At 44.8% G+C, this 26,892-nt stretch overlaps 1 protein-coding gene across 1 annotated transcript; it reads left to right on the top strand.

The window, feature by feature from the left end:
- Window positions 1-382: 382 nt before the first annotated feature.
- LOC125006579 (RNA-binding protein Musashi homolog 1-like) lies at window positions 383-23,643 on the top strand. Its single transcript, XM_047582734.1, has 14 exons — window positions 383-555; window positions 1,104-1,144; window positions 1,963-2,044; window positions 2,200-2,284; window positions 9,752-9,793; window positions 10,218-10,310; window positions 16,925-16,973; window positions 17,532-17,614; window positions 18,065-18,182; window positions 18,876-18,956; window positions 19,446-19,502; window positions 20,546-20,605; window positions 20,789-20,943; window positions 21,067-23,643. Exons 1-14 carry the CDS (start codon window positions 491-493, stop codon window positions 21,106-21,108), a joined length of 1,053 nt encoding a protein of 350 aa, XP_047438690.1. The 5' UTR covers window positions 383-490; the 3' UTR covers window positions 21,109-23,643.
- Window positions 23,644-26,892: the final 3,249 nt, after the last annotated feature.

Here is a 26,892-nt window from a genome sequence, read left to right as displayed (position 1 = left end):
TACGCGTTAATGGGCCATGCTGTTGAGATCAACCAATGACAAGAGCGGCGGGGAAACACTACAGCGAGAGCGCCACTGGCAGCATGAATAGAGAGGCAGGAGAGGAGAGGAGGGGTGGGGGGGGGAGAGAACAGGCAAGCAGGCAGGCAAGCAGGCAGGGAGGGAGGTAGGGAGGGAGGGAGGTCCGAGGCTGGGGTAGGCTACGGGAAAGCGAGGTAGAGGCGGAGTCTCTCTCTCAGAGCGTCTACGCGTTTGTGCGTTTCCTCGCTCACCCCTCCTCTTTATAACCACCCCACCCCCACCCCTACTGCCCCCCTCCCTCCCTCCCTCTCCTCCTCCTCCTCCTCACCCCTTCACCACCACCAACCTCCCCCCCTCCTCCTCTCCTCCCATCGTGCTTGCCCGCCCCTGAGTCTGGAGCAGCAGCAGCAGTGGAGCTTCACTGCCTCTCCTCGCCTCACAGTGCGGGAATATACCAGCGGAGAGCAGAATGGATACGGAAGGGAGCCAGAGCAGCCTGTCCTCCGGCACGGACAACTCCCCCCACGACCCCTGGTAACAGCCTCAGCCGGCCCGCCTGCCTTTCGCTCGCCTCTCGGCTCGGTTTGAGTTCACCTTGGACTTTAGTTGAGTTCAGTGCGGGGAGCGGAGCCGCGCCGAGACAAAAGACGAGCACGCTGTGTGTATATGTGAATGTGTGTGTGTGTGTGTATGTGTGTGTGTGAGTGTGTCTGCATGTGTGGGATGGATCCACTCAGCGGAGGAGACACAGACGCACCGCTGCTTTCCGCCTGTTTCCCTCCCTCTCTTGTTTGTTTATGTATCCCGGTTTTCCTCCAGAAGGCCACGGTGCAACTTCTCCTCCATCATCTGGAAAATCCTCTCATTTTTTTTTTCTCCTCCTCCTCCTCCTCTGGGGGATTATAACGGCCCGACTGGCCGATTGGTGACTTCGCAACATGGCCGATGCTTTCTTCTTACTTTATTGATGCTATATTACACATAATCCCCGATGTACCGATTCTCTCCCCGTCCGTTGCATGTGCCCATGTGTTGTGCTTGAATATCCTGTGTGACTTACGGCTTGTGTTTCTCTCATTCAGCAAAATGTTCATCGGGGGTCTGAGTTGGCAGACAACACAAGGTGAGCTGTCCCGCACGCTACTTTAATAAGTCTGGGTGAAAGCCTCCTGCATGCTCGCTCCTTTTGTACGCCGTGTTTTTTTTTTTTTTTTGGCCCGGCCACCGCTTCCATATTACCTGCGATGTCCCTCGAAGTTTAGGAGAAACACTGCGAATAGTTAAATCAAAGCCTCCTATTCATTAAGGATCAGCTCCGAGGATTTAGACTTGCCGAGACGCAGGAGATTAACACTGGGAAATCGTGCGCATACAACGACTTGTCTGCCCGTTTTTCCCCCCCCCCACCTCCTATGCACTCATTACACTGTTAATAACCGAGGAGGGCATTCATAGTAGGGGCTGATCGATTATTCGGCGTCAGAGCAGAAGTTGGGGTCTCATATCATCGATGCCCACGCTCGTGTTGTTGTTTTCCTCATTGTTGCGCTCCGCTGAATCCATTCATTTATTTTAAGAGCGCAGCCCGGTGCACGAATACAGTTTATTCTTGTTGCGATGGCCCGTGTTATTAACCCGGCGCTGCTTGCTTTTCTGCTTTCTGCTGCCTCTGCCGTGTCAAAACAGCAATCGTCACCATGTGTAGCTTTGTTTGTGGTCCGCAGGGCCTAATGGGGGGCTATTCTGCTGAGCGGCCAGATAGGCAGTAGGCTCTGTATCTCGGGAGGGACTGGAGGGACACAAACACAACGTGGTCCGCCCGACCCCATTGTCTCTCCCTCCAGCCACTGCCAAACACATCACCTCGGCAGGGGCCTGCGAGATAACGCCGACCCCATCCGTGCCTTCGTTTAAACCCGCGTTTCGCTGCTGTCTTTGCAGAGGGCTTGAAGGAGTACTTCTGCAAATTTGGCGAGGTGAAGGAGTGCATGGTGATGCGGGATCCCGTTACCAAGCGGTCGAGGTAAGAAGGAGGCGTGTGCGCTCCGCCGTCCTATCACCGGATGCCTCACGCTCGCCCATGCTTTTCCATGGGAGCAGTTTCGCCTTGTGATTTTTTTTTTTTTTTTTTTTTTTTGCATGTCTGACTTGTGTGTGCTTTTATTTTTTACTTCGCAGGGGGTTCGGCTTTGTAACTTACGCGGAGCAGGCCGGCGTGGAGAAGGTTTTGGCGCAAAACAGACACGAGCTGGATTCCAAGACGGTGAGTTGCGTTTGAAGGAGCTGGATGGCACCAAGTTGGTTTAACTTTTCCTCGGCTGATTCTCTGTTGAGCTGCCCCCTCCTTCCTCCTCCTCACCCTCACCCATGGTGCATTTTACCTCCCACCGTATGGCTTGTAAAAGTTCAGGAGTGCGTTTTGGAGCAGCCCCCCCACCCCTCCCTCCTCCTCCTCCTCCTCCTCCTCCTCTCTGCTCATTTCCCCCTCCAAATCCCGGTTCAGGGCGCCAACATGAAAGCGTTCTTTCTTGGGCTTCATTGCCATGGTTACCTGGGGGACCTGAATGGGGTAGGAGCCCCTGCAAAAGCCCTCACAGGTTTTATGTAGAGCAGAGAGCTCACAAGTTTTTTCCTCTTCTTGTTTTTTTTTTTCATTGAAAATAACAGCACCCTACTCTTTTTTCTTCTTCTTTTTTTTTTGTTTCAAGTGGCAGCTCTCAAGAGCTCGAGGGAAGGAAACGGTTGTGGCAGCAGTGGATCCCAAACTGGTGCAGGAGGGAAGTGTGTGGGGTCGAAAATGAAGTCTTAGCTGCCGAATTTAAATATTGATGTAAACACCGAGGGTGTGTTTGGAGGTTTCACTGTGATTTTCCCCTCCCACGCCACTGACACATGAAAATTCAAATGTGGGTAAATGGAACAAATAGGCTGCCAAACAGAGGCCAGACTAAATACTTTGAGTTTTAGTCGGTTTCGTGCTTATGCGGAAGACGCAAGGTGACATAGAGGGAATCCCTGTGGTTTGTTTGGCGTGAGTCAGAGCTTCTGACTTAAGACTGAATGTCTAAGGTGTGAATGTTGCTGCCTTGGTCATGTAGATCGGTTGTAGGAATCCGGGCTGGGTGTGTCCTTGTCAGCTTGTGGTCCGTCCCACACATACACACACACACAATGGGATCATTTGAGAGTGAAAATCAGTGGCACAGAAAGGCAGCAGAGCCCAGGGGTGGAGATAGGTAGAGTTTGGTTAGTTGCTGGAGCAAGCCTGTTGCCGGGGGTGACGCCGGCCTCGGGAGACGGTGCCGTAACTGCACAGCCCGATGGGATTTATGTCTCCATAACAACTTCTCAGCTATTTTGCATTAACTTAAGGCGCCGGGGCTCGGCCCGGGTGGCAGAGCTCTGACACAGGCGGATAATGTCGAGTCATATCATGACATTTGTGCTCCGTGAGCGAGCGCGATTTCGATCCCATCTGTTTGTTTTTATAAGTTTTAAGGCTGCACTTTTCAGCCACTGTAATATTTATTACGAGAGCTGCTGCCGGTAATCTGTCAGTGATTTCGTGTTAGTTTGAAAGTAGGTTGTAAGCAACTGCAAAGTGTTACACAGTGAGTCATGTTACCTCTTAAAAGCAGGTACTGTTCGAGTCTTTTGAGGGAGCCAGACCCCGTGTTTGTGTGTGTGTGTGTGTGTGCTTGCGTTTGGTGCGAACACTGGTTTTGAAGCTCGGCTTGGCAGGCCACTGGTGGGGTTAGGCGTTGCCCTATTATAAGGCAGAATGCAGCATGAGGCTAAACAATAATAATGTTAATGACTCAAACGCAGCTTTGGTTGCTCAGGTTGTTGTGGCAGCAGTCTGCAGGGGTGGTGGCAGTGGGGGGAGTGGGGGGGGTGGGGGGCGGTGGGGGAGTGGAAGCGCGCCATGGTACCATTTATCCAACCAGGCGTTCTAACCATGCGGGGGTATGGTTGCCATTTTGTCGCTCCCATTTTGGAAACAATCACCCCGGTTTTTTCAGGCTCGTCTGCAGGTCTCACGTCACAGATTGGAAATAAGGGACGAGCGTGGCACAAGCCAGATGATTGCTTGGCCATTGCGCTAATTGACCGTGCTTTTCTGCGCACTTCTAAATAAAGTCATTATTTTCTTTATTGCTGTGTTTTTTCCACGCGCCACGTTCCGGTGTCACACCTGGACTCCTTCCCTCCTCAGCATTGTTTGATCAGCACGAGATGTGAAAGAGTGAAACAGCCTTGTTACGCTGAGCCTTTGGTTTGTCAGGAAAGACGCCACAAGCCATGAAGCTGGGAAAGACAGAAAACGAGGAAAGGTGTGTGGAAACCAGGGAAGTGCACCGGGAGCTGTGTGAGGACACACAGGGAGAGAAGTAAACTGCATTAACTGGTGCAAGGTCCATAGCACCGGTTACAAGTTGCATTAAACATTTACAGTCCTGTTACATCCAGCATTGTTTTATCTGAGCTTAGGAAGCGAGGAAAAAGCTTGGGCTAAGTGTCAGATCAGATCGCCATCAATACCTGGATTGCTAAGAATCTAAACACAACAAATGCGTGGTTGTCTGTTGTTTTCAGAGAGAGGTCTGTCGAGGTTGTTGTTTTGGTTGGAGGTTAGATTTCCTGTCGGGGCAGAGTGTGGCCTCGGGGCAGTGGTGTGCTGTTGTATTTCTCTGGACAGAGAAAAAGGGCACAACTGGTATTTGTTTTCTCTGAGAAATGCTTTACTGGAAGCAGCTACAGGAAGACGAAGAAGAAGAAGAAAAGGCGAGACCAGATATTCTCTGAAAAAACGTCCACTTCTCATTTCCTCAGCTTAACGAAGGGGCGATTTCGGGTTTAGCCGTGCTATTGTTTGTGGCACGTTTATGCGCGATGGATCATTGTGCGTGCCGCGATGGTTCCACCACTTATGTAGTGGGGATTCAGTGGTGACGTGTCAGTAATGGGTAACAATTTAGTATTCCTGTTCCTTTAAAGGGTAATTTCCAACTATAACCCACAAACGGAACTAGCAAAAAGAAAAACATAGTTTTATTAGAGGAAATGGCTCCATTTAATATTTGTGTTTTGCACCGATTAAACCGGTATGACCTTTTCAAAGTGTGTTGCAGTAGGTGGTAATTGCTGCTTTTGGCACAGCGGCCTGCGAAGGTACAGTAGTAGTATTTGTCGACGAGGTGCTAACATAGCTGCTTTTATCTATAGCCGCTCTGCGCAACGGCATATGTCAGAGGTAACCTCCGCGTACAGTTTGCACCGGCTACCGGTTTAACACCTGGTTACGTCGAGTTCAGATGCTCGCAGCAGCTCCTCCGCTCCTGGCTGGAAGATTAGCCGTTAGCGCTGACGTGGGCAAAACTGCAGAAGGGGGTGAGGGGTGGGTGTGGAGGGGGGTGTATGGAGAAGGTGGAGAATAGGAGAAAGAGGGAGGCCTGGATCCTGTGCTGTAATTAGTATGGATCTGAAAAGCACCATAATCGGATTGAGGGAAACAAACTGGATTGCGCTTCCGAGGTCCAGGCTCGGGCCTCAGATCCGGGGGATAAAGCCTGGACCTGCTCTGGAGGTGGAGCTGCTGCTGCTGCTACGTGTGGACCGTCCCACTCCAGCCTACCAATCCACCGACCGACCAACCACGCGCATGCAGAGCGCCCACCCCCAGGTTAGGCGCTCAAAGTAAGGGTCAGAGGTGTAGGAATGGGGATGGGTTGGAGGTCCTCATTAGCGTGCTTCGTTAACTAATTACCGCTCCATTGTTCACATGTGCAGACTGACCCTGCTGGCCGGAGCCCAAGCCAAGTGTCCCGCTCTGCCTCTCCGTGCGCATGTATTGACTTGCCAGCTCCTTTTGTCTCCTCCTGTGTTTATAGCTTTTTGTTTAGCTAATATTGATCATGTTGCCATTATGGGGGTAGCCCGTGGTGTCGTTTTATCAGCGTGGGTGTTTGCCATTTTGTTGCGAGGAGGAGGTTTTTGGCAGGACAGCGTGCCAGGGCGTGAATGCGTCTGTATGTGTCGGGGAAGAGGTGCGCGAAGCATCCGACGGGAGGCCGGCGTTCTTTCTCATCTATTTACATGTAGGTGTCACTTTATGTACACGTGCTGGTGTTGGTGCTACATTATGTGTGTGTGTATGTATGTGTTTATGTGTGCCTGTGGGGGTAGCACGGGAGCCCCAGTTCCTCTACGGGCCCATCTGTTTTGTACTCTTTGTCCTGTTAATTAATGAAATCAGAGGGGCTGCCTGCTGGGACGGCCCCGCTGCACCGCTACGCCGGACAGGCCCACTTTCTCATGGGCCGCCTCTGTTTTCCAAATGAATGCCTCCTCTTTCTCCCTGTGCTTTTCCCTCCACTCTGCTCCCCCACCTATCTCTGCAACTACCGATTTGACACTATTTTTTTATTTATTTATTTTTTGTTTTCCAGTCTGTAACAGTGGTGGATGCTCTGCGCCACGTGAGGTGACTATTGGTCGTAGATTAGCGTAGTCCTAAAAAGCTAAACCACTAAAATCATATCGTAGGCTCTTGCTGTCACTGCGCTGCTTAGATTGAGCGGAGGTTGGATGTCATGAAGCAGGATGTTAGTCAGACCATTTCACGAACACTCAGTTGTAACTCTTCTCTGTCAGCCTGGGAAGAGCAACTTTTCTTTCTTTCTTTCTTTCTTTTTTTTTTTTTTTTAATTCTCTCCTTCCTGGAAAGGTTTGAACATTTTTTCATGACTAGTTACATTTTCACCAGTCTTGACTGGGACTGTTACACGGCTGAGGCTCTTCTTGAATGTCAAGCCTGTCTTGAAGAGCTATTTCTGAGTGTTGCAAACAGTGACCTGGCTAAGACCTTTCACTTTTCTTTGCTTTGTGGCCATCTTCCTTATGCCTAATCCGCCGGTCTGATAGATGCTTTAGTTTTCATTTATTATTATTGCCTCCCTATGAGTACAGCCAGATGTAGAAATGAGATATATTCTGTTACGTCACTGAGGTGGAATGGTTTTATTTTTTATTTTTTTAACAGCATGGCATGACTGTAGCCGTAGTAGCACTACTACAGATGTTGCATTAGGCCTAACCTAGTCTAGCTGGTAACCTTCAGCACTGTAGGCTGTTCCTGTAAGAGCTTCTGATCATTTTAAAGCTAGGAAACATTGGTCAAAATGTGTAGTGTGGGTGCACAATATGACGCTATGTTACATTTGTCTGTATCCTTAATGTCACTGATTGTACTGTGTTATATTATTAAGATCGCCAGCTATTAAAACATCTGCATGAGATTAAAAAAACAAAAAACAAAACAGTGACATGAATATACACTGATCTCTCATTACACGCTGCTGAATTAACAAAAAAGGGTTGTGAGACGGTGACGTTGTGATGTTTTTGGGGTTTTTTTTTTTTTGCACCGCTTCAGTCGTCATGTGGCTGCAGTCTCGTGCCAAATGCGAGCTGGTTCGGTGACTGCTGTCACCGTCGGCTCATGGTCTGTGTCTCTGCCACGTAATGGCCTCAGGGCAGCTCCTGTCCTCCAGTCGTGTTAAAACGGTTAAAGGCAGGTGCGCTGGCCCGAGCACGAGAGGCTGTTACCTCGAAGGAACAACGGACACGTTGCCGTGCATTTCCCAAACACTTCACACCTCAAGTTAGGACTTCAAATTAGAAGAAAAAAAATTAAAATAAAATATTTAACGATGATTAGCTTCATTACTGCCTCTTGTAGTTGCTTGATTCAAGTATGATGCGTCTTTTTTCGTCCTTTCAGTAAAATTAGTTTTCTTTACAGCATCACAGCGAGTATATATTGTCCGTGTCAGCCTTTTGTGGTATTTTTTCCTTCTGTGCTTCTTTTTTTTGTGTTAAAGGACAAAAAGCAGGGTCATATGTTGGTACATAAAGTCACTGTAATCGCACACATATATAATGTTACGTTGGGCCCACGTTAGCAGCAGATCCTGTCAGAAATGCTGTGTTGTCATTGTTTGCGAGCGCAACCCCGTTGTTGCGCTGCTGCGTTGCCGATAGACGGCGGTGGCTCTGCGCGTCCTTGTCACCTTTGTCTTTGTGCTGAGACCAGCTGGAGGTGACATGACTCTCCTCATCTTTGCGTCCCCACTTCAAGGTGCAAAGTCCTTCCGCAATCCGCTCCAAGGACGCTGCAGCTGCACGTTTAGTTACACGGCGGCGCGCCCTCGAAGCAGTGGTAAATCTGAGGCACTTAAAGGTCCTCGTAGGACGTGTTTGTCAGCGCATTTGTCATCAGGAGCAGGGAATTATCACAGGAAAGAGATGAAAGGATTGGTTGAATATTGAATGAACACCCTCCTTTGTATCAGGTGTATTGTTCACATTATAAGTAATTATTTTTGGCTATTTGATGGGCTCTTTCTAGTTGCCAATATCAATTCAATACCTCCGATAGCGGCTGTGGGAGGCACAAGGGGTTTCGCTTCACACATCCAATTATTAGAACAAAGATGGAACTCTAAGACCATAATACAGCACAAGGTCCTGTGACCTAAAATCATCTCTCTCGTTGGCTTGAGTGAGAATAACACGAGATTCCACACAAATTTAAAATGCCAGGCCGGGCTTTGCATATTTATCATTATTAAAGGCCGGCTCATTCAAAGCTCATTTACTTCTAATTTTATCTGTAACCTTGACCACTGCAGAGACATTCCAGTGGGGAAAAATATGGATACAGTCAAATCTGGCTAATCCAAAATAGGGGTTGTCAGGATTTGTGAGATTTGAAGGGGAGGAAGAAAAAAAAACACCCATCTCAAATGTATTCAGAATATTGAATGCTCATTTTGGATTCCAGGCCGCCCTGCTCTGTCTAGTTTGCGGCGGCTAAGATGCATTTAGTTGTGTCTCCGCACACAATTTAGAAGAAGTACGTATTCACGTCTCACTGTGTATTTTGTTACTCGCGCCTGTTTGTTTGGCTGGTGTGTTTGGATTTTTGGGGGCTTGCACAAACAAGGGTCTACTATACATATTCGCGGATTAGCATGTGTTCTATTTCTGGACTTGCAGTCCTTCAGATGGGTTCAGACTTAGAGGCTCTGTGTTGCAACCGATTCTAGTTAGTTAACAGTGTGATAATTCATCGATGCCGAGAGGGATGTTGACTTTATACAAGGACAGCATCGGCTACTCAACAACATGTCTGGAACAGGTAGAGATTTGAAGTCCTAGCTCCGCTGGGCGGGCGCATTTTAATTAAGCGTGGTAGCTCCCAGAAGAGAAAAATATTAGTGTTCTGTTTAACCTTTTTTCAACCTCTCTGGGAGCTGATCACATGTCTCGGTCTACATTTCTCATGTTTGTGGTGTCGAACACCCAACTTTAAAACAGAGTGTATTTTATGTGCAGCTCTTCGGCTCCCAAATCCTTCATGAGTGTGTGCATTTTTGTCAAAGGGGATGCAGCACAGGAGGGACAGACCATCTAAAACATATAATGTGTAGATACTGCGCAGTCCGTAAATGGATTTTAGGAAAATTAAAGGAATATAGAAACATACGCCATATAAATAATAATGCGTTGATTCTTTTTGTGACTGTCATGTGTGAAAGGGAGCTTAAATAACTCTTCACATCCTGGCTTTAAGAAACAAATTCAGATTAGATCTTGTTAAAAATTTATGTCTGTTTTTTTTTTTGCCACTTTTTAAAACTCATCCTTATTCATCTTTCCCCCACAGATCGATCCAAAGGTGGCGTTCCCCCGCCGGGCTCAGCCCAAAGTGAGTATTGCACCCCGATAAGGTTAACAGTAGGAAGGAGTAGTGATGATTGTCTCCCCTGATCATTCAGCCCCGGTTGAGGTGGCTGAGATTAGAGTCAGGCATGTGACCAAATAGGAGCTGCAATCCACTTGTCCACCGGGCCTGCACCCTGACCCCTGTACTGCCCCCTGTACCTACACCTATTTGTATCCTGGCTCACACACAAATGAAGGCTGACACACAGTCTTCCCCTATCTACACACACACCTCTGAGGCCTTAAACCAAGCTGTATTAGCTTGAATCCTCAGAGGAGCTTTCAGAAACCCTTTTCAGATTAGATAAACACCAAACAATACAAAGTCCCTCTCTCACAGGCATGCCTGCCTCCTACATAATGTTATTAGAGATAAACGTTGCCTTCTTCTTCTTCTGTGCTGCTAGCTGGTGACCAGGACAAAGAAGATCTTTGTCGGAGGACTGTCAGTCAATACCACCATCGAAGATGTGAAGCAATACTTTGACCAGTTTGGAAAGGTAAACTATTCACATACCTCCTATCTACCTGTAGCCATCGCGCTGAAGCCGTAACTGTGAAAAGCTGCAGCCTTAGATTGTCTGATGCCGATGATTGTCGTGATGATTGTCAGTGCTTCCCGACCACCTCTTTGTCTGAGCTCGGTGTGCTCTGCAGAGATACCACCAATCAGCTTGGCATTCAAATGGATTTTAACCTGGACAATAAAAGCGCATGTTATCGTATTTTATTCAACTCATTGAACTCGTAAAGGAAAATTGTTTATACTCTATATATATTCTTTTAACCTAACTCCACAATGTCTGTTTCAGCTACTTATCCAACTGCTTTATCATTCACTTCAAGCTAAAGATTTCAGTTAGTCAACCTTTTGGTATTTAAACTATTTAATTAACACTTATCAGTGATTTTGTGCTAAACACCACAGTATTTTCACCTTTAGATATTCCCACTATTTAGCTAACCCCTTGAAGCTAAGTTTTATTTAGTCTTTAGCCGTTTCAACTACTTAGCTAACTTAACTACTTTATAATTTTCTCCAAGCTAAACATTTCAGTTAGCTGTCCTTTAGCTAGCTCAACTATTTAGCTAACCAGTTAGCGTGATACTTCAACCTAAATATTTCAATTATTTAATCTTAAGCTATTTGTAGTACTTAGCTAACTACTTTATCATTTTCTTCAAGCTAAATATTTCAGTTAGTTATCAATAAGCTAGCTCAACTATTTAGCTAACCAGTTAGTCAACTACTTCAACCTAAATATTTCAATTATTTAGTCTTAAGCTATTTGTAGTACTTAGCTAACTACTTTATCATTTTCTTCAAGCTAAATGTTTCAGTTAGTTAGTCAGTCAGTTATCTGTTAGCTAGATTAACTATTTAGCTAACCAGTTAGTGTCCTACTTCAACCTAAATATTTCAATTATTTAGCCTTAAGCTATTTGTGCTACTTAGCTAACAACATTATCATTTTCTGTAAGCTAAACATTTCAGTCAGTTATCTGTTAGCTAGTTTAGCTATTTAGCTAACCAGTTGGTCAACTACCTCAACCTAAATATTTCAACTATTTTATAACTATTTATGAATTGATTTAGGCTAAATATTTAAATAATTTAGCCTTTAGCTATTTGTACTACTTAGGTAACTACTATAAGCAAAATCTCTGAAGAATTGTCCTATTTAAATATTTGTAATCGAAATGCATATTCACAACACTGAGCTGACTGACTTTTCTCACTCATAGTGGCATCTTGTAGTGTTCAGGTGTTATAGCTGACTCAGTATCCGGAGGAATTACTTGAGCTAGCCTGCAGTCTTTCCATGTACCTTCTGGCAATAGCAGACGTACACCCTAGGGTGCAAGTTAGGACTCACTGCTGTAATAGACTGCACACCTTTGATATATTATATTCATATGTTGCTCCTGTCCTTTTGACACATTTCAGCTTTACCTAAAAGGTGTAATGGTTACAGAGAAAAAGTATGCCTTTTACTTCTCTCCCTTCTCATTTCAGTCAAGACGTTAGAAGAAAATGCAAAACAGAACCTAATTTCAGAGCAGACGTGAGAAAAAAGGGCAGACGTTGAAAGTGGGAGAGAGGAATTAAAAGACTAAAGCAGTGATTCCCAACCAGCGAAACATCACGGGGCACTTCTGCAGTTTCCAGGGGGTACACGGAAAGATTAGCTTTGCTAATGTGAAAAAAAAGTCACATTAAAAAAAAAGAAAATGTCTGCAGTGAGTCATAAGAACCAAGCGGCATAAAAGTCAAGAGCAAGAAAGCAGCGAATAAATGGTTGAAATACATAGAGGCGGTAGCTAGAAGCAAGGTTTTGCCAGCTAAAAGTAGCGACGTAAAGGCATAAAATATGGAGCTAAATCATGGATCAATGATCAGTGCAGACGGCTTGATGAGATGTAATGTTAAAATGGTTTTAGTACTGATAGTTGATAGAAAATCAATGTAAAATGATGAGGGAAATATCTGTAGGTTAAAGGAAAATATTTAGCTAGAAGCAATAGATTTATGATGATATAATCTTTACTGATATAAATGCAATGAAAATCAATCTTAACAATATTTAAAGTAGTTTAAATCAAGTCGATTTTCTGCATTTGGAGCACAATGTTGAAGGCGTACTCATCCGACAAGTTTGGAATTAAAAAACAACTGCAGTCAACTAAAAATCCTGTTTGGGCATTAGTTAGTTTGTTAGTTTACCTCTTTTGTTTTTCCCTTTTTTCGCTCTTTTTTCGATCACATTTTAGTGTTTTTGGCTGCTGCATTTTGTCCTGCTTAGCTCCTTTTGAGTAAAATTTGGTGAAAGGCAAACACATGCTGTGGAGACAGATGAGTGGCCGGGGGAGAAGGGGAGGGGAAAAAAAAAAAAAAGCAGGAGGGGAAGCGAAGAGGGAGATGGCAGGGGACTGAAAGAGAAGAAGCAACCCCCCATAGAGAGAGAGGGAGGGAGGGGAACTCGGAAAAGGTTGAAGGGCAGAGAAAAAGAGGAATGTTGAGATAGTGAGGAGCGAAAGTGACGATTAAAAGAGGGAAAACGCCAATCTGGTCGGCCATAAATGCAAACAAGAACGTAGTAATGAAGTAAACGGGTGATCCGTTGGGTTACTTTTTAGCTAGCTGCACTCAGAAGTGTGTTTCAGTAGAGTTCAGGCTCTTGAGTATTAACTAATCAAATGCAACAGCTGCTCCTGTAACCCCCCCCCCCCCTTTCCACCTAACCCAAAATCAGTACTTCAGACACCCTCCCATCCCACATACACACACACACACCCTGCTCCAGTCCCTCTCTCAGCTTGTTGCCGTGGTGACCCGTCTTTGCCAATTGGTCCCGCCACAATCCATTGTTTTTTTTTTTGTGTGTGAAATGTGTGAAAAAAGTGCGTATTTGCGTGAATGGAAATGTGCGCGTGTGACTGAAAGTGTCACGGAGAGTCGTGTCCCGATATAGACAGACACTCTCGCAGCCAGTGGTCCAGTTGCCACAAACATGAAGTGTGCGGTTGTGCTGCTGCTGCTGCTGCTGCTGCTGCTGCTGCGCTGGTGGAGACCAGGACAGTCTGAAAATGAACATTGCTCCAGGATGAAGGCCTAATGGGTTGGAAGAAATTAACAGCACGAAGCTCCTTCTGCCTCGTGTCTGGCTGTGTGTTCTCTCAGTTGGCCTCTGACTCATTCCTGGGGTATTACCGTATTTCAGGTGCTGGTTCAAATTTAAATAAATGTATTTTAATTCTGGGTCGTGGATCTCGTGGAGCTGGATTGCCTGGTGTGTGTGCGAGGCCGTCACACTCGCTCAGGTGGACGTTGTGACATGTGTCATGTTCCCTGAGTGCGCTCCCTAAAATGGCTGTTTGCAGCCCCTGTGCCGAATCCGTTCTCCCTGGTGATTACAGACGCTCATATCTAAGACAACAGCCCCTCCGCAGGATGAGGGAATATTTGGACTGTTTGGACACGTGAGGACCAAAGCTCTATCATGGACAGCGGCTATCCCACAGCGCATTCCTGCTGAGCCGGAGGTATTTCTTGTTTATTATCTGAGCTGGTTACAAGGTGCAGGTTTGGATGGAGCAGCACTCGGTGTCCTGTTTATTTTCATACCGTGGCACCGCCTTGAAAGGAAAACACAGAATGCGCTCTGCATTTTATGCACCACTTTGATACGTGCAGAAGTTTATTTTTTTGAAGCGCACTGTGCTCCTGAAAGCACACCTACGCAAACTTCATTAGGCCGGACTGGAACGGCTGCCCAGTTGACACTTCAGGTGTTTTCGACCGAAAATAAAAATATATATATTTAGAGAGAGAGAGCGAGGAGTCAAGAGGCATCTGTTAATGTGTGGTTTCCTAACTGACAAAATCCTGTTGCTAAACGTCCCCAGGCCAATAAGACTGCGGCAGCCATGTTTGTGTGAGAAATAGTCTGAATCCTGAGGTCTTGTAATCCCCCTCTCTACCTGCGGGAGAGTTGACATCACAGAAACAGTGTTTTAAACTAAAACTCTGTCTCGCGAAAGGATAATTTGATAATTAGCATTTCATTTGATTTTGGCTTTACAGCCAGTTCTGTTTGATCTAAAGAAAATCCCTGTTTTCCTTGGCTTCCTGTCGTGCCTCTCCGCTTCCTCAAGGTGCCTCGCCTGAAAAACTGTGATTTAAGTGCCCTTTTCATAAGTCTTCCAAAATAAAACCAGAGAGCAGCGGAGAGCGAAGGAAGGAGTGGATAAGATGAAAAATGCAGCGTGGACAGGGCAGACGGGAAAAGTTGGGACTCCACTCACCCATGTGAGCTGGCGATTAGAAGGCTTGACTGAACACTTTGTCTGCTGGCCTGTTTAGAGAGAGATGGCCGGAGAGAGCGAGAATGAAAGAGGGAGATGTGAGGAGACAGCAGGGAAAAAATGTGAATGCCACCTTTCATAATCTCGCAAAAAAAAAAAAGAAAGAAAGAAAAAAGAAAAAAAATGTAATGGACTTGTCGGCAAACACTTGTTCCTCAGACAATAGCGTTACGCTCCACTAAAAACTGGACATTCGTAACGCTGCGCTCTAATATCGGCTCTGGATCTCACCCTTGTTTTTGGTACATCTGAGAATGTCAGAACTTGAGAATATGACCTTAACTTCTCCCCCACCCCATCCTCCCCCCCACCCCCCCTCCCTCCGTACGCAGGCTGAGTTGTTAGCGACTGAGCCGCTGCTAAGCCAATCTCAGACCCCCACAGCTATCCAATCAGATTGTCTTACAGCACCCTGGGCAGTGGACATCGTGAGATCGTCTCCTTATTGGTTTTGGCAAAGGCGAAAGGGCTGGTGTGCGACCACAGCATAAGCTCACACACGTGACAGGGCTGTTTGCATGTCTACACACCATTGTGTTCACGTGGGAGACTATTAGCTGAGCTGTAGTGGCGCGTTACCTTTTTGCCATGTCATTATTATTATTATTACTATTGTTGTTGCCTAAAAATGTCCCGGCCGGAGCGGAGCGGCACGGCTCAAAATCTCCCTGTGGCTGTCATCGGTCCAGAATAGATGCTGCTAATGCTAACAGGAAAGCTAGCCGTGCATGTAACTCTACTCTTATGATAACATGTTGGCTTGCAGCTGTCTACTTACTGTCCTCCTACCCCGGCTCTCTGCTGTGTCATTGAGTTTGGGTGACCGGAAGGCTGGAAGACATGAGGGGAGAGGAGGGGGGAGAATAAAAACTGAATGAAGGACAGAAAAAGGAACAGTGGGATGGTGGGGGTGGTGGGGGCTCTATGTGGGTGTTCCAGCTATATGTGCACGGGGATGTGAGTAACATGACTCAGGAGAGGTTGAGGAAGCAGCCTCGATCCTCACTTTTTGTAGGTGCAACAAACACACGCGCAGACTTTATGTCGATCAGATTGTGCGTGTGCGTGTTTCGGTGTCAGAAATCTGATGGGCCCCGACCATCTAGACGCTTCTGCCACTCATATTACACCGGCTTGAGTTTCAGCCGCTCGCCTCATGAAAATAGCCGCGCAGTCACACTCCATGTGTGTCTCCATGTGATGTTCGGGAGGCGGCGTTGCAGATTTTCAGGGGAGATTTGCATTTACTGAAAATGCTAAAAGTTTGAATTCCACAGCGATGCCAGGCCTTGGCTTGCCGTGCCGTCAGAGCTCGAGCAGAAGCTGCTAACTTTCCTGCCAGTGAAGGACAAGTGAGAGAGGGAGGGAGGGAGGGAGGGAGGGAGGAAAGAGGGTAGCAAGGGGGAGGAGGTGGAATATGAATAGGGCAGTGGAGTGAGTGCAAAAAGGAAAGTGGAGGGAGAAGGAGAATAAAAGACCCTGGCTCACTTTGTTCTCCGCAAACTGAAATGTTCACCAACAGATTTTAATTTTTTTTTTTCCATCCTCCATCCAAACTTTACTCTATCGATCCCTTTATTTGTCACCGTTTGTTCCCTTTTCTCTCGTTCTGTCACACGCTTTCTGTCCCTCTTTTCCCCCCCCCCCCCTCCCCCCTTTCCCCTCCTTTTCTCTCCATCCTATTCATTGAAATGAGTTGGGGTGGGGGGCAAGTTCTTCTAATTGAAATTCTTTACAGGGTCTCCATGGGAATGGTAAACTTTGCAGAGAGGGAAAGAAAGACAGCGAGGGTTGAACGAATGAAAGGGGAAAAAAAAGAGGAAGAGAAAGAGAGAGTTTGTGAGAACTCGGGCGAAGGACAGAGACAGAGCGAAGAATGGGAAAGAATTTCCTCCAGCGCCTTATGAACACAGAACATTCGCTTCTTTTTCACACTGATAGATTGTATTTCATTTTATTTTTATACAGCCCCCCCTCCACACCTCCCACCACCCCCCAATTTCCCCGTTGCTCTCTTCCTTTCTCACTCTGTCATTCTTTCTTTTTCTTTTCCCCTTTGTCACCTGTCACCCCTCCCACTCTCCTCTCCACCCTCCATCTGTTTTCCCCTCTTTCTCTCCAATGCTAAAGAGGGACAATAGCACCCCATGCTGTGTAATGGTGTGTGTGTGTCTGTGTGTGTGTGTCTGTATGTGTGTGTGTGTGTTAATATGTCGAAGCTCATCTATTCTTTGCTTTGTTCTTGCAGGTCGATGATGCCATGCTTATGTTCGACAAAACAACCAACAGACACAGAGGTGCGTACGCGCAGTCACACTCACACACACACACATTATGTTAATATGTGTTGATACACTAAGCGGGGCTCCTACAAACGTGGCGTCGCAAATGAAAGGAGAAACAGCGGGATGGAGTCACGAGGTGAAGAATTCATCTCATATCTCGTACTTTAGTCTTCTCCTCTGCTCTCGGCTCTTTCGTTTATCTTTAACGAGGGGCGGGCGGGCGGCGGGCGGCCAGACCGGAGTGAAGTTTGGTCGTGATAATCTGGGCTCAGGTTTTGAACCACGCCCTATTCCCCCCCCCACCCCCCCAATATCCTGGTGACGCCAACACCTGATTGATAAGCAAGACGAGGCTTGCCTCATCTCTCAGGGCGCTGTGTTGGGAGTGATGGAGGAAGATGAAGAGGCAGAAGTGATCACTTCTCCTCTGTTAACTGCTGCGTAATCAGCCCTAAGAGTCGCGCAGTTGTTTCTCTCAGACGGACGTGGATATGATAACACTATGAGGTCTTTGCAATGCAAATACAAGCAGGTGGAGCTGCCGTAAGAGCTAGTTCTGTTCTCTTCCAGGTTTCGGCTTTGTTACCTTCGAGAACGAAGACGTGGTGGAGAAAGTGTGTGAGATCCACTTCCACGAGATCAACAACAAAATGGTACGGATGTGAGCAGCGACACAGATTGTTGACATAAGGATTTGCTTGAGATGCCTTTAGGGGTGGGGAAAAAATATCGATATGGAAATATATCGCGATATTTTTTTAACTTACGATACAGTATCGATTTTGAATGTCTTAGTATCGATTTTTAAAAGAAAAAGTCGTGTTTTCGGTCAATCGTGAACAACTGAATTACCACTGTCATCTGATGTACATATAAACAACATATATTTTAGGCTGCATTTAAAAGTTTTCAGTGAACTATGCAGAATATTGCAATATATCGCAATAATGCATCGTATCGTGACTCAAGTATCGCGATAAGTATCGTATCCTGAAATCCTTGCCAGTACCTAGGCGCCTTAAGTTACCTGCCAGAATGTGTTGTAGGTTGATGAATCATGTGTTTCAGGTGTGTCACTGATCATTGTGCTTCCTTCGCTTTAGGTGGAGTGCAAGAAAGCCCAGCCCAAGGAGGTGATGACGCCGACGGGCTCAGCCAGAGGCCGTTCCAGGGTGATGCCCTACGGGATGGACGCCTTCATGCTGGGCATCGGCATGTTAGGTGAGATCAAAAATCCACGTTTAAATACGATTTATATTGATCATCCTGAATGGCCAAAGAGTCTGTAAATAGAATACCACGAAACAGGCTACTAGTGTTTATTTTAGAAATGGTTACTCTGTCTGGCATTTAGGGAACACATGCTAGCATGCTAGTCGTAGCCTTTAACTGCGGCGCTCTATGTAGCTGTGAATAGTTTGAGAAGTATTATTAATAATTTTCAAGTTAGTTGCTTGTTTACAAGAGTAAATGAGTACCTGTAAAAAAAAAATCTGAAATATCATATTCCACGTAAGCTCTGTGTTCATTTTCATGCCGTTGGTTAAAAAATTCCCATGTTAGAGAAGCAAGAAAGAGGAAATAAATGTCCGGTTTGTTGATATTCTCTGTGATGTAACTAAAACCCAGAGATTACACGCTGAAGGGCTCTACAGACTGGAGTAAAATATGGTCATAAAATATTCTCATTGACAAAAACAAACCGAGAGATGCACGTCATACGCAGTCTGTGGTCGTTGGGCTCCCTCTGCTGACCATTTCAGATCGCAGGGAACTTGAGTAAAGCTATAAATCAGTCCATCACCAGGACTATGAAAACACCTCTGTGATGACACTGATTCAGCAATGTTCTTCGCCTTTTCTCAGACAAACTATTTACTATTATTACTCATTATTAATCTGTCCTTCTCGCAGGTTACCCAGGTTTCCAGACTACTACCTACACCAGCCGCAGTTACTCTGGAATTGCGCCTGGTTACACTTACCAGTTCCCAGGTAATTCGTCATAACCCCTAAACACAACCGAGTCTCTGTGGGTCTGCAGACAGGCATAGGCTTCACGACGCGGACTGTGGCATGTAGTCGATTCCACTGTGGGATATGAAACAAACATGAAAAAAACAGAAATGGCTTTACAGGAACCGTAATATCAGCGTATATCTCTGGCTACTCGTAGATTGTCCGTCTCTCCTTTCAAATCTCTTTTTTCCAAAATACGTCCCCCTGCGTCACATATAATTTGTTGCCGTTTCACCTTTGATTTATGATATTTGCCTGTTTTCCTCTGTTTATTTGATCTACTTATGTAACCCCCTTTCATTCTGCTGTATTGCCCCTCCTTTTCCTCTCCTCCCGCCTTCCTGCCTGTCGTCCTTGCTGTAGTTCGGGGGGAATAAAAAAAACACAAAACTCTGTGTGTAGCGTAGCATCGGTGGATGGTGACTGTACTTACAAAGCCTTCTCTCTCTGTCTCTCTGTTTCTAGAATTCCATTTAGAGAGGACCCCCCTCCTGACTTCATCCCACCCCCCTGAGCTGACAGGTCAGTGGCTCCTCGCTCCTCCGAGAGAAAAACTATTCGCTATTTAGCAGCGGAAAAGCCAAATTAAATGTGTGAATCTGTTGCCGCCGCCGCCGCTTTATAAAGTTAACCTGGATTCACTGGGGACCTTGTTACAGCTGAAGCTACGTTTGCGCAAATATCACTTTGGGTGCGTGGGTCTTCTTTTCTTACGCATGATTCAATTTGAGATGTAATAGTCCTCAGACGTCCATACAGTAGGTGTGAAGCAATGGCTGACAGGAAGTTGGCTTAGAGTGGTGTAAAGACTAGAAAGATTAATAGTCTTCAAGTCTTTCGTCTGTGAACGCTGAGATCGGATTCAAGCTATAAAGCGAAACTAAGAGAAAGCTAAATAGAATAGAAACATGTAACATCAAACTGCCAAGAATATCGACACCTACTTCTTTTTGTCTGAGTGTCCTTAAATGAGATAATTTTACATTTAACATGGACAGTTAATCTATTTATTTTATTCTTCTGTTCCTCTGATTAGAGGACTCTGTGGGACAGTGAAGCAGTGATATAATATAAACAGTATTGTCACTGATTGTGAGCAGGATTTAGTTGCTAAACAGTTCTTCCCTCAGACTTTAGAGGGCGTCTTTAGTGCCACAGTGTTTTCTGAATTGGACTAAAAATATTTAGGTTTCCAAACTTTTGCCCTTGAGGCGTTTTGATGCTTATAATCTACAAGCAGCTGATGCAGTAACGCTGCACGCTGACATCTAGTGGCTCCGAGTCGCACGTGCATCTGTACACGGAGACGTCATCGTCCCTGTTTTTTTATCGTCTGCATTATTTAGTTCTTCATTAAATGAACCTAAAGCCGCCACTGGACGTTGTGTCACTGGCGACGCCGTTCCCTTCCACCCGGATATAAGTTGGATGTAAACGACGTGACAGATGTGTGAGCAGATGTCAAAACAACCTCACTGTGCTGTAGATTATTATATGATGTGATACGAGCGTGAGCCACAGTGAGATGTTTGGTCAATAATTTCGGTTTGTTGTGTAATCCCCAGCCATTCCCCTGACTGCATATGGACCAATGGCAGCAGCCGCAGCAGCAGCAGTAGTTAGAGGTACGTGTGTGTGTGTGTGTGTGTGTGTGTGTGTGTGTCTGTCATATTTGTTTGCTTCCCTTAGAGAGAATGTGGCCCACTTGGTCAAATAAAAGAATATTTTTAGATAGTGTGTGTGTGTGTGTGTGTGTTGTGTGAAGCCCTCCGGTGCTGAAGCCTGTCTTGTCTCTCCTGCCTCTAAAGGCTCCACCCCTTCACGCACAGCTGGCTTCCTGGGCACCAGCAGCCCCGGACCAATGGCTGACCTGTATGCTGCAGCCAATCAGGACTCAGGAGTCAGCAGCTACATCAGTGCCGCAAGCCCCGCCCCCAGCACAGGGTTCGGCCACGGTCTCGGGGTACGTCACACATCCACCCCCCCCTCCCCACCCCCCCTCCTCACCCCCACTTAAACACATGCGAGGATGCACGTGCGCATTGACAAAGCTAATGAAAGCGTATTGTTGTTCATGTGTCCCCAGGGTCCTCTGATTGCTACTGCGTTCACTAATGGCTACCACTGAGGACACTCAGGTCTCTGAGGATAGGAGAGCTTCTCCTCTGCTGATGAGCCAATCACAGTGCTGGCTGCCCATTGATGGCACAAAGTGATTGGCCGGCCACTGGCTCTTTACCAAGGCTCCAAGTGGCTCCACCCACCGACTGAATATCTTTTTAAATCCAGAACTCTTGTTTTGCTGTACTAATCTCACTTCAACATAAACGTCCCCGTTTTCTCCTCTTTTTGTCCCCGTGTAGTGTAACATCTAGGTCCCCGCCTCCCTCAGTTATCCATTTTTTTTTCCTCCTTTTGAAGCTGAGAAAAGAAAACTGCAAAAAAAAAAAAAAAAAAAAAAACATCTCTGAGGAAACGTTTTTTGAGAAAGACGCAGAGAACTATTTTGAGTTTTTTTTTTTTTTTTAATTTTAATTATTATTTTATTTCAATGTGATCTGTCATTTTATCATGAAATCCTTCAAAGCCGTCACACTGACGTGAGCAGAAAGAGAAAAAGCCGTGCGAGATGGGTCTTTGTCTGAGAACCATTTTTAAGGAAGAACAAATCCAACAAAGTCCTTTTTTAACTCAAGTGTCACGGAAACATGGGGAAAAACAAAAAAAAAAAACTAAAATGTATATTTTGGTAGTCTTTAAAAACAAAACCTTTGTAATATTGTTATTAATATTGACATAATAATGATAATCTGTAAGGTATTTTATTCTGTAATTGGTTTTAAAGCAATGTTTTTATGTCTTTCTGTAAGATATTGTACATAGACACTGGGGTGGGGCGGGTTGGGGCGGGATGGGATGGGGGGGTTGGAGGGGGTTGCTGAACCAGCTGGCATGTCATTGGTTGGTTTGGAAGGGGTTAGCAGCTACTCGGCTGAATGTCATCTACTACTACTATCTGCTGTCATCTCACTACTTTTATCAGCACACATATATACGTGTATGCGTGCGCCGTGCGCCAGGCCGCTCTCGCGTCACTCCAGCGCAGCGTCGTCCACGGCGGCCGCTGACAAATAAACTTCCGGGAGTTCGCCTTGGCAGATTTATTCACTTAACTAACAGTTTTTTTTTTGTTTTTGTTTTGTTTTGCCTCAAAGTCGCCCCTATCGTTTGCTTTACATCTCGAGGAAGCAAATGTCGTCTCTTGCATCTTCATCCATCAGAAAGTTTCAGATTCAACACAACGGACTAGGAATGAAATAAAAAAACAAACAACCTTTTAGAGGAGAACAGGATAAATCAGGGGTTCATGGGATCGGGGGTTGACCTGACTTCCTCTTTTTAAAAATATTATATATATTTTTTGCGCAATTCACTTGTTAATGTTTTTTTTTTGTTGTTGTTGTTTGTTTCTGTTTTATTTTATTCCTTTTTTTTGTTAATTGTTTTCTTTTTTTGAAGATTTTCTTTTATGGCGGCGCTCTCCGCCGTGAAAACAGATGAAGGACATTTTCAGAGAAGCAGGTGTAGAAAATCACGATCATGGTTCTGTCCTCTTATCACTATTGAAGGTGCATGTGATTGCGTCTGAGTGCGTGTGAGTGAGTGTTTGTGCGCATACATCAAGGTGTAATATGGAACTACTTTTTGGCAACGAAGGAGCAGTTTGATTGCCTTTGTTTCTTTGGTACTGAAAAACAAACAAACTAAAAAAAAAAAAAAAAAATCACCCTGTTCCATTTTGGTTCATCTGCTCCTCTCCCCCCCTGACTCTCTCCCATTTCATGTTTAGTCCTAACAAATTTTTCGCGCGCCTCTGGAAACAACATATTATTGTTTATATATAGTTGCTGCTCCATGTAGTGGTGAACGGACAGGGTTTTTCGGGCAGGGAACCAGAAATGGGACAGGGTCTCGCTCCCGGTCGCCTCTGACGCAGGAATCTCAGTTAGAAGACGACGCTGGCTGGCAGGAAAAGTACAAAAAAAAAAAAAAAAGAAAAAGCTGGAACAAACTCAACGCGTGCAAAAACAAGAAGCCTGTTTGTTCAGCCTTCTTGCTATAGCCTGTTTGATGTTCAGCGCAGCATAAAGCTTCCTGATCCAGCCAGCAGTTCCTCTGTCAGACAGGCTGGGACACGATGAAAAAAAAAAAAAAAAAAAAAAAAAAAAACTACTGCTGGACACCAACACTGTAACTTTTTAACTTACAATAAAGCAATAAGTTATTTTTTACCTTACAAATGAAAATAGTACTATTATTGGTAATAGCAGACGACAAGTGGATAATTCTGCGGCATTAAGACTTATTTTCAGAAAAAAAAAGAAAGTATATTTTTCTGTTTTGAGATCTTGTTCCCTTGTATATTGATTTTAATGATGTCTTTTGTTGTTGCTGATGTAAAGAGAAGGGCCAACGCTTCCAATGGAGCCTGTAGCTCTGCGTGAGCTCGGTTAAAGTTAAAGATTTGGGCTGTCCCCCGCCAAGCTTTACAGGAACGCTTTTCTTTTTTCCTTGTTTTGTTTATTTTTTAGTTTTGTTTTGTTTGTTTTTTTTTTTCTGACAATTTCAATTTGAAAATCCTAATAAATTATTCTAAAGCGTTTGGGGTTGTTTTTTTGTTTTTTATCTGTTGTTATTATTTCTATATGTAGCTGTACAAGTAACTGTAGATACAAACAACGCCGCATGAGCTGACCGGAAAAGGCATTGAAATTTGAAAACTCGCACAAACGGTCTAAATTACAGGTGTCAAACATATGGTTCGCGGGCCAAACGTGGCCCACTAGAGGGTCTAATCTGGTCCATGGCATGAAAGTGCGACAATTACACAGAAGATTTTTTTTTTTAAAATGAAAATAACTTTTAGCCCTAATTTGTCCACTGTTTTAGAAACAGAGAGACAATGGACTAAACAGCAGACAGCAAAGGATAGTTAATTAAATGTAAACATTATCCCAATTTACTTGTTCTTATTTACAATAAAACTAATTGGAAAAAAAATGGAGTTGTCCTTACTTATAGGTTACTGTGCTACTATGTTACTGGTCCCCTGAACTAAAATTAGTTTGACAATCATGGTCTAAGTCAACTAATGTAACCCCCCACTTGATTTTGAGGACTCCTAGATGAAGAAAAAAAGATATCCCTCTCCAAGCAGATGTGACCCCGTTAAACGCTCCAATGACAAGACATTCAGAAGAAGGCTAAACGAGCACAGAGGACATGTTTTCGTCTAGTTCAGGCTTTAAAAAGACGGGTGCTATGCTAACAACATTCCTGCACACTACACTGCTCTGACTGTTGACTGTGTTTTGAGGCGTCAGCGGTGGTAAACAGAGTCGGATCCCTCACACTTCTGCTCAGGTCCTGGATGTAGGCCAGCGGGGTTAGTGATCCTCTCCCACTTCTCTTCTACTGCCTCTCACATCGCAAACCTCACTTTCTCCGGCTCTGCCATGAGATTGGACCCAACAGGCAACACTAGACAAGCGGTCAGCGTTTCGCTAAAAAAGTTGGGTTTCCATCCTTTCAGGTTCCTTTCCCCCTTTTTTTTTTTTTTGTTGTTCCCCCCTTCCCACTTGTTTTTAAAACCAGGTGTTTTTTCGCCCCCCGGCTGTGATTCATTGCTTTCGGGCTCAATGGCTCTTGGAGTGCTAAATTCGCAAGAGAAAAGCTCCCTAAGTGGGAGCGCATATTTTGAGCGAGGTTCTATAGAGGAGCAGGGACCTCCACCTCCACTCCGCAGCTACCTTTGTTTGACTATTTTCACATGCTTTTGTCCTGCGTACCCCGTCAACATTGTGGCCCTGGTCTTCACTATCATGGTAAGCACTGAACAATCTGAAGCTGAAGGGATTTCATGAATCATTACAAGAGAAAAATAACGTGTTTAGGGCTCTGTAAATGAAACGGTTACACTTCTCCCGTTGTGTTGTGTTGTTTTGGGTTGTGTTGCGTTGGGGTTAGGGCATTTTTGATGAATTTGGTTTTCTGTTTCACCCCAATTTCCAAAAAGTCTAGTCATTGAGGTTAGAACTGCCTGTCACTTTTACTCGGTTACTTTTATTGGTCTTTAATGTAATTTTTGAATTTTGCAAAATTTATCCCGCGGACCAGATTAGACCCTCTGGCGGGCTGCTTTTGGCCCACGGGCCATATGTTTGACACTTGTGTTCAAAGTTTGGGGTAACTTTTTGGGGTAGGTGTCGTCCACACTGACAGGATGTCCCGGTGAACATTTATGTTTTAAGAAAATTTCTTTTTCTCAGTCCAGAAACAGTTACTATCGCGGTGACTACGAAGGCTCCTGGCGCCTGGGCAGGAACGCTCTCTATGTTGCTATCGCTTCCATCATCATCGGCCTTCTCATCATCGCCATCACCTGCATTGTTCACTTCACCAGAGTAAGACGTGCTTCTACGCTTCCACAGCTGGGCAGTATGGCATTGTACACCACGGCCATTACTGTGGGATTTTAGTTTAAATAAACCATATGAAAAGAGAGCTTTACATACACTGTAACCTACTCACAGCTAATTCAGTGTTATTTGCGGTGCTTATTTTTGTTACTTGTTGTTTCTGTGAGGGGGATTTTATATTTTCTTCATAATATCTCTTTGTACTGCAGAGACAAGCAGCAAATCCAGCACAAAGGTGCATGACACTGCAAGTCAATTATTCTAGGAAATCTGCATAATAAAGCGTGTTGTTATCCAAGACAAACTATAAAACTATTCTGTAGAAAAAGTAAAGTGATAAATCAAGTGCTAAGTGTTATCGAATTTGTTCTTTAACCTTCTGTCCTTGAATGTTTGTTTTTCTTTGTGTTGCAGATGGATTTTTAGCCCAACCAAGTGGAGAGAGTTCAGAAAGAGAAATAACACACTTCAGACTTCAGACGCTTCAGACGATGATGATGATGATGATGATGATAATGATGACGATAATGGAATCTGACTCACGTTTACTTCCGACTGTACATCATGTTCTCCTGAGCTTCCTGTTTTTCAAACGGACAATCACCAATGACTAGAAAGTGTGGTGAGTGGATACAGTTCAGGAATTGATGTTACTTTGACTTAAATGGGCAGCTTCAAACATCCCAAACTCAAATCTGAATACTTTACTTTATTCATAGCATAAGAAATCCTGTCAATCCGAGCGTTTGGCAAATGATATTCCACATAATTAATTCATTTATTATTTTTTTTGTACTAATATGCTAATGTTCTCAAGCTTTATTAGAAATATTTTGTAATGACTTTGGCAATCTGTAATTGGTAGAAGTGCTAATTGTTCATATTCCTTATTAATCAGTTCTGATGCATTTAGTGAAAATCTCTTGCTGTACGTCAAAGAATTGGTGTATAAACAAACCTGGTTTAGATTCACGTTGTCCTATCATTCCCGTTTACTAGACGCAATGAGTGAAACCAGCGCGTGGTGTGGTTTTCCTGCTATGGCCTCACGTGATCTCGTATGACCAGTAGCTCGCGGAGGATAATGTATAATTAGCTAGAAGAACTCGTTTAATTTGACATTGTGACTCTAAACTTCCTCCATCACCTGATGCAGCACCATTCACAAGTGCCTGCAAAATATGTGAAAAACAGCTTACATTTGTTTTTTGTTTTTTTTAAGGCAGAGAGGCTCAAATAAAAGATGCTATTTATGTATGAGAAAAATGTATTAATGTTTTCAGAGCCTTCCCTCCATTAAGGGTTGGGGGTGGGTATTGGCAAGGACTTCATGATACGATACGTATCACGATACTTGAGTCACGATACGATACATTATTGCGATATATTGCATTATTCTATGCAATCTTATTCTATTATTCACTTTTACAGAA

Source organism: Mugil cephalus, chromosome 4 (assembly GCF_022458985.1).
Source record: "Mugil cephalus isolate CIBA_MC_2020 chromosome 4, CIBA_Mcephalus_1.1, whole genome shotgun sequence".
Taxonomy (NCBI): domain Eukaryota; kingdom Metazoa; phylum Chordata; class Actinopteri; order Mugiliformes; family Mugilidae; genus Mugil; species Mugil cephalus.
This window is presented reverse-complemented; position numbering and strand designations above follow the sequence as displayed.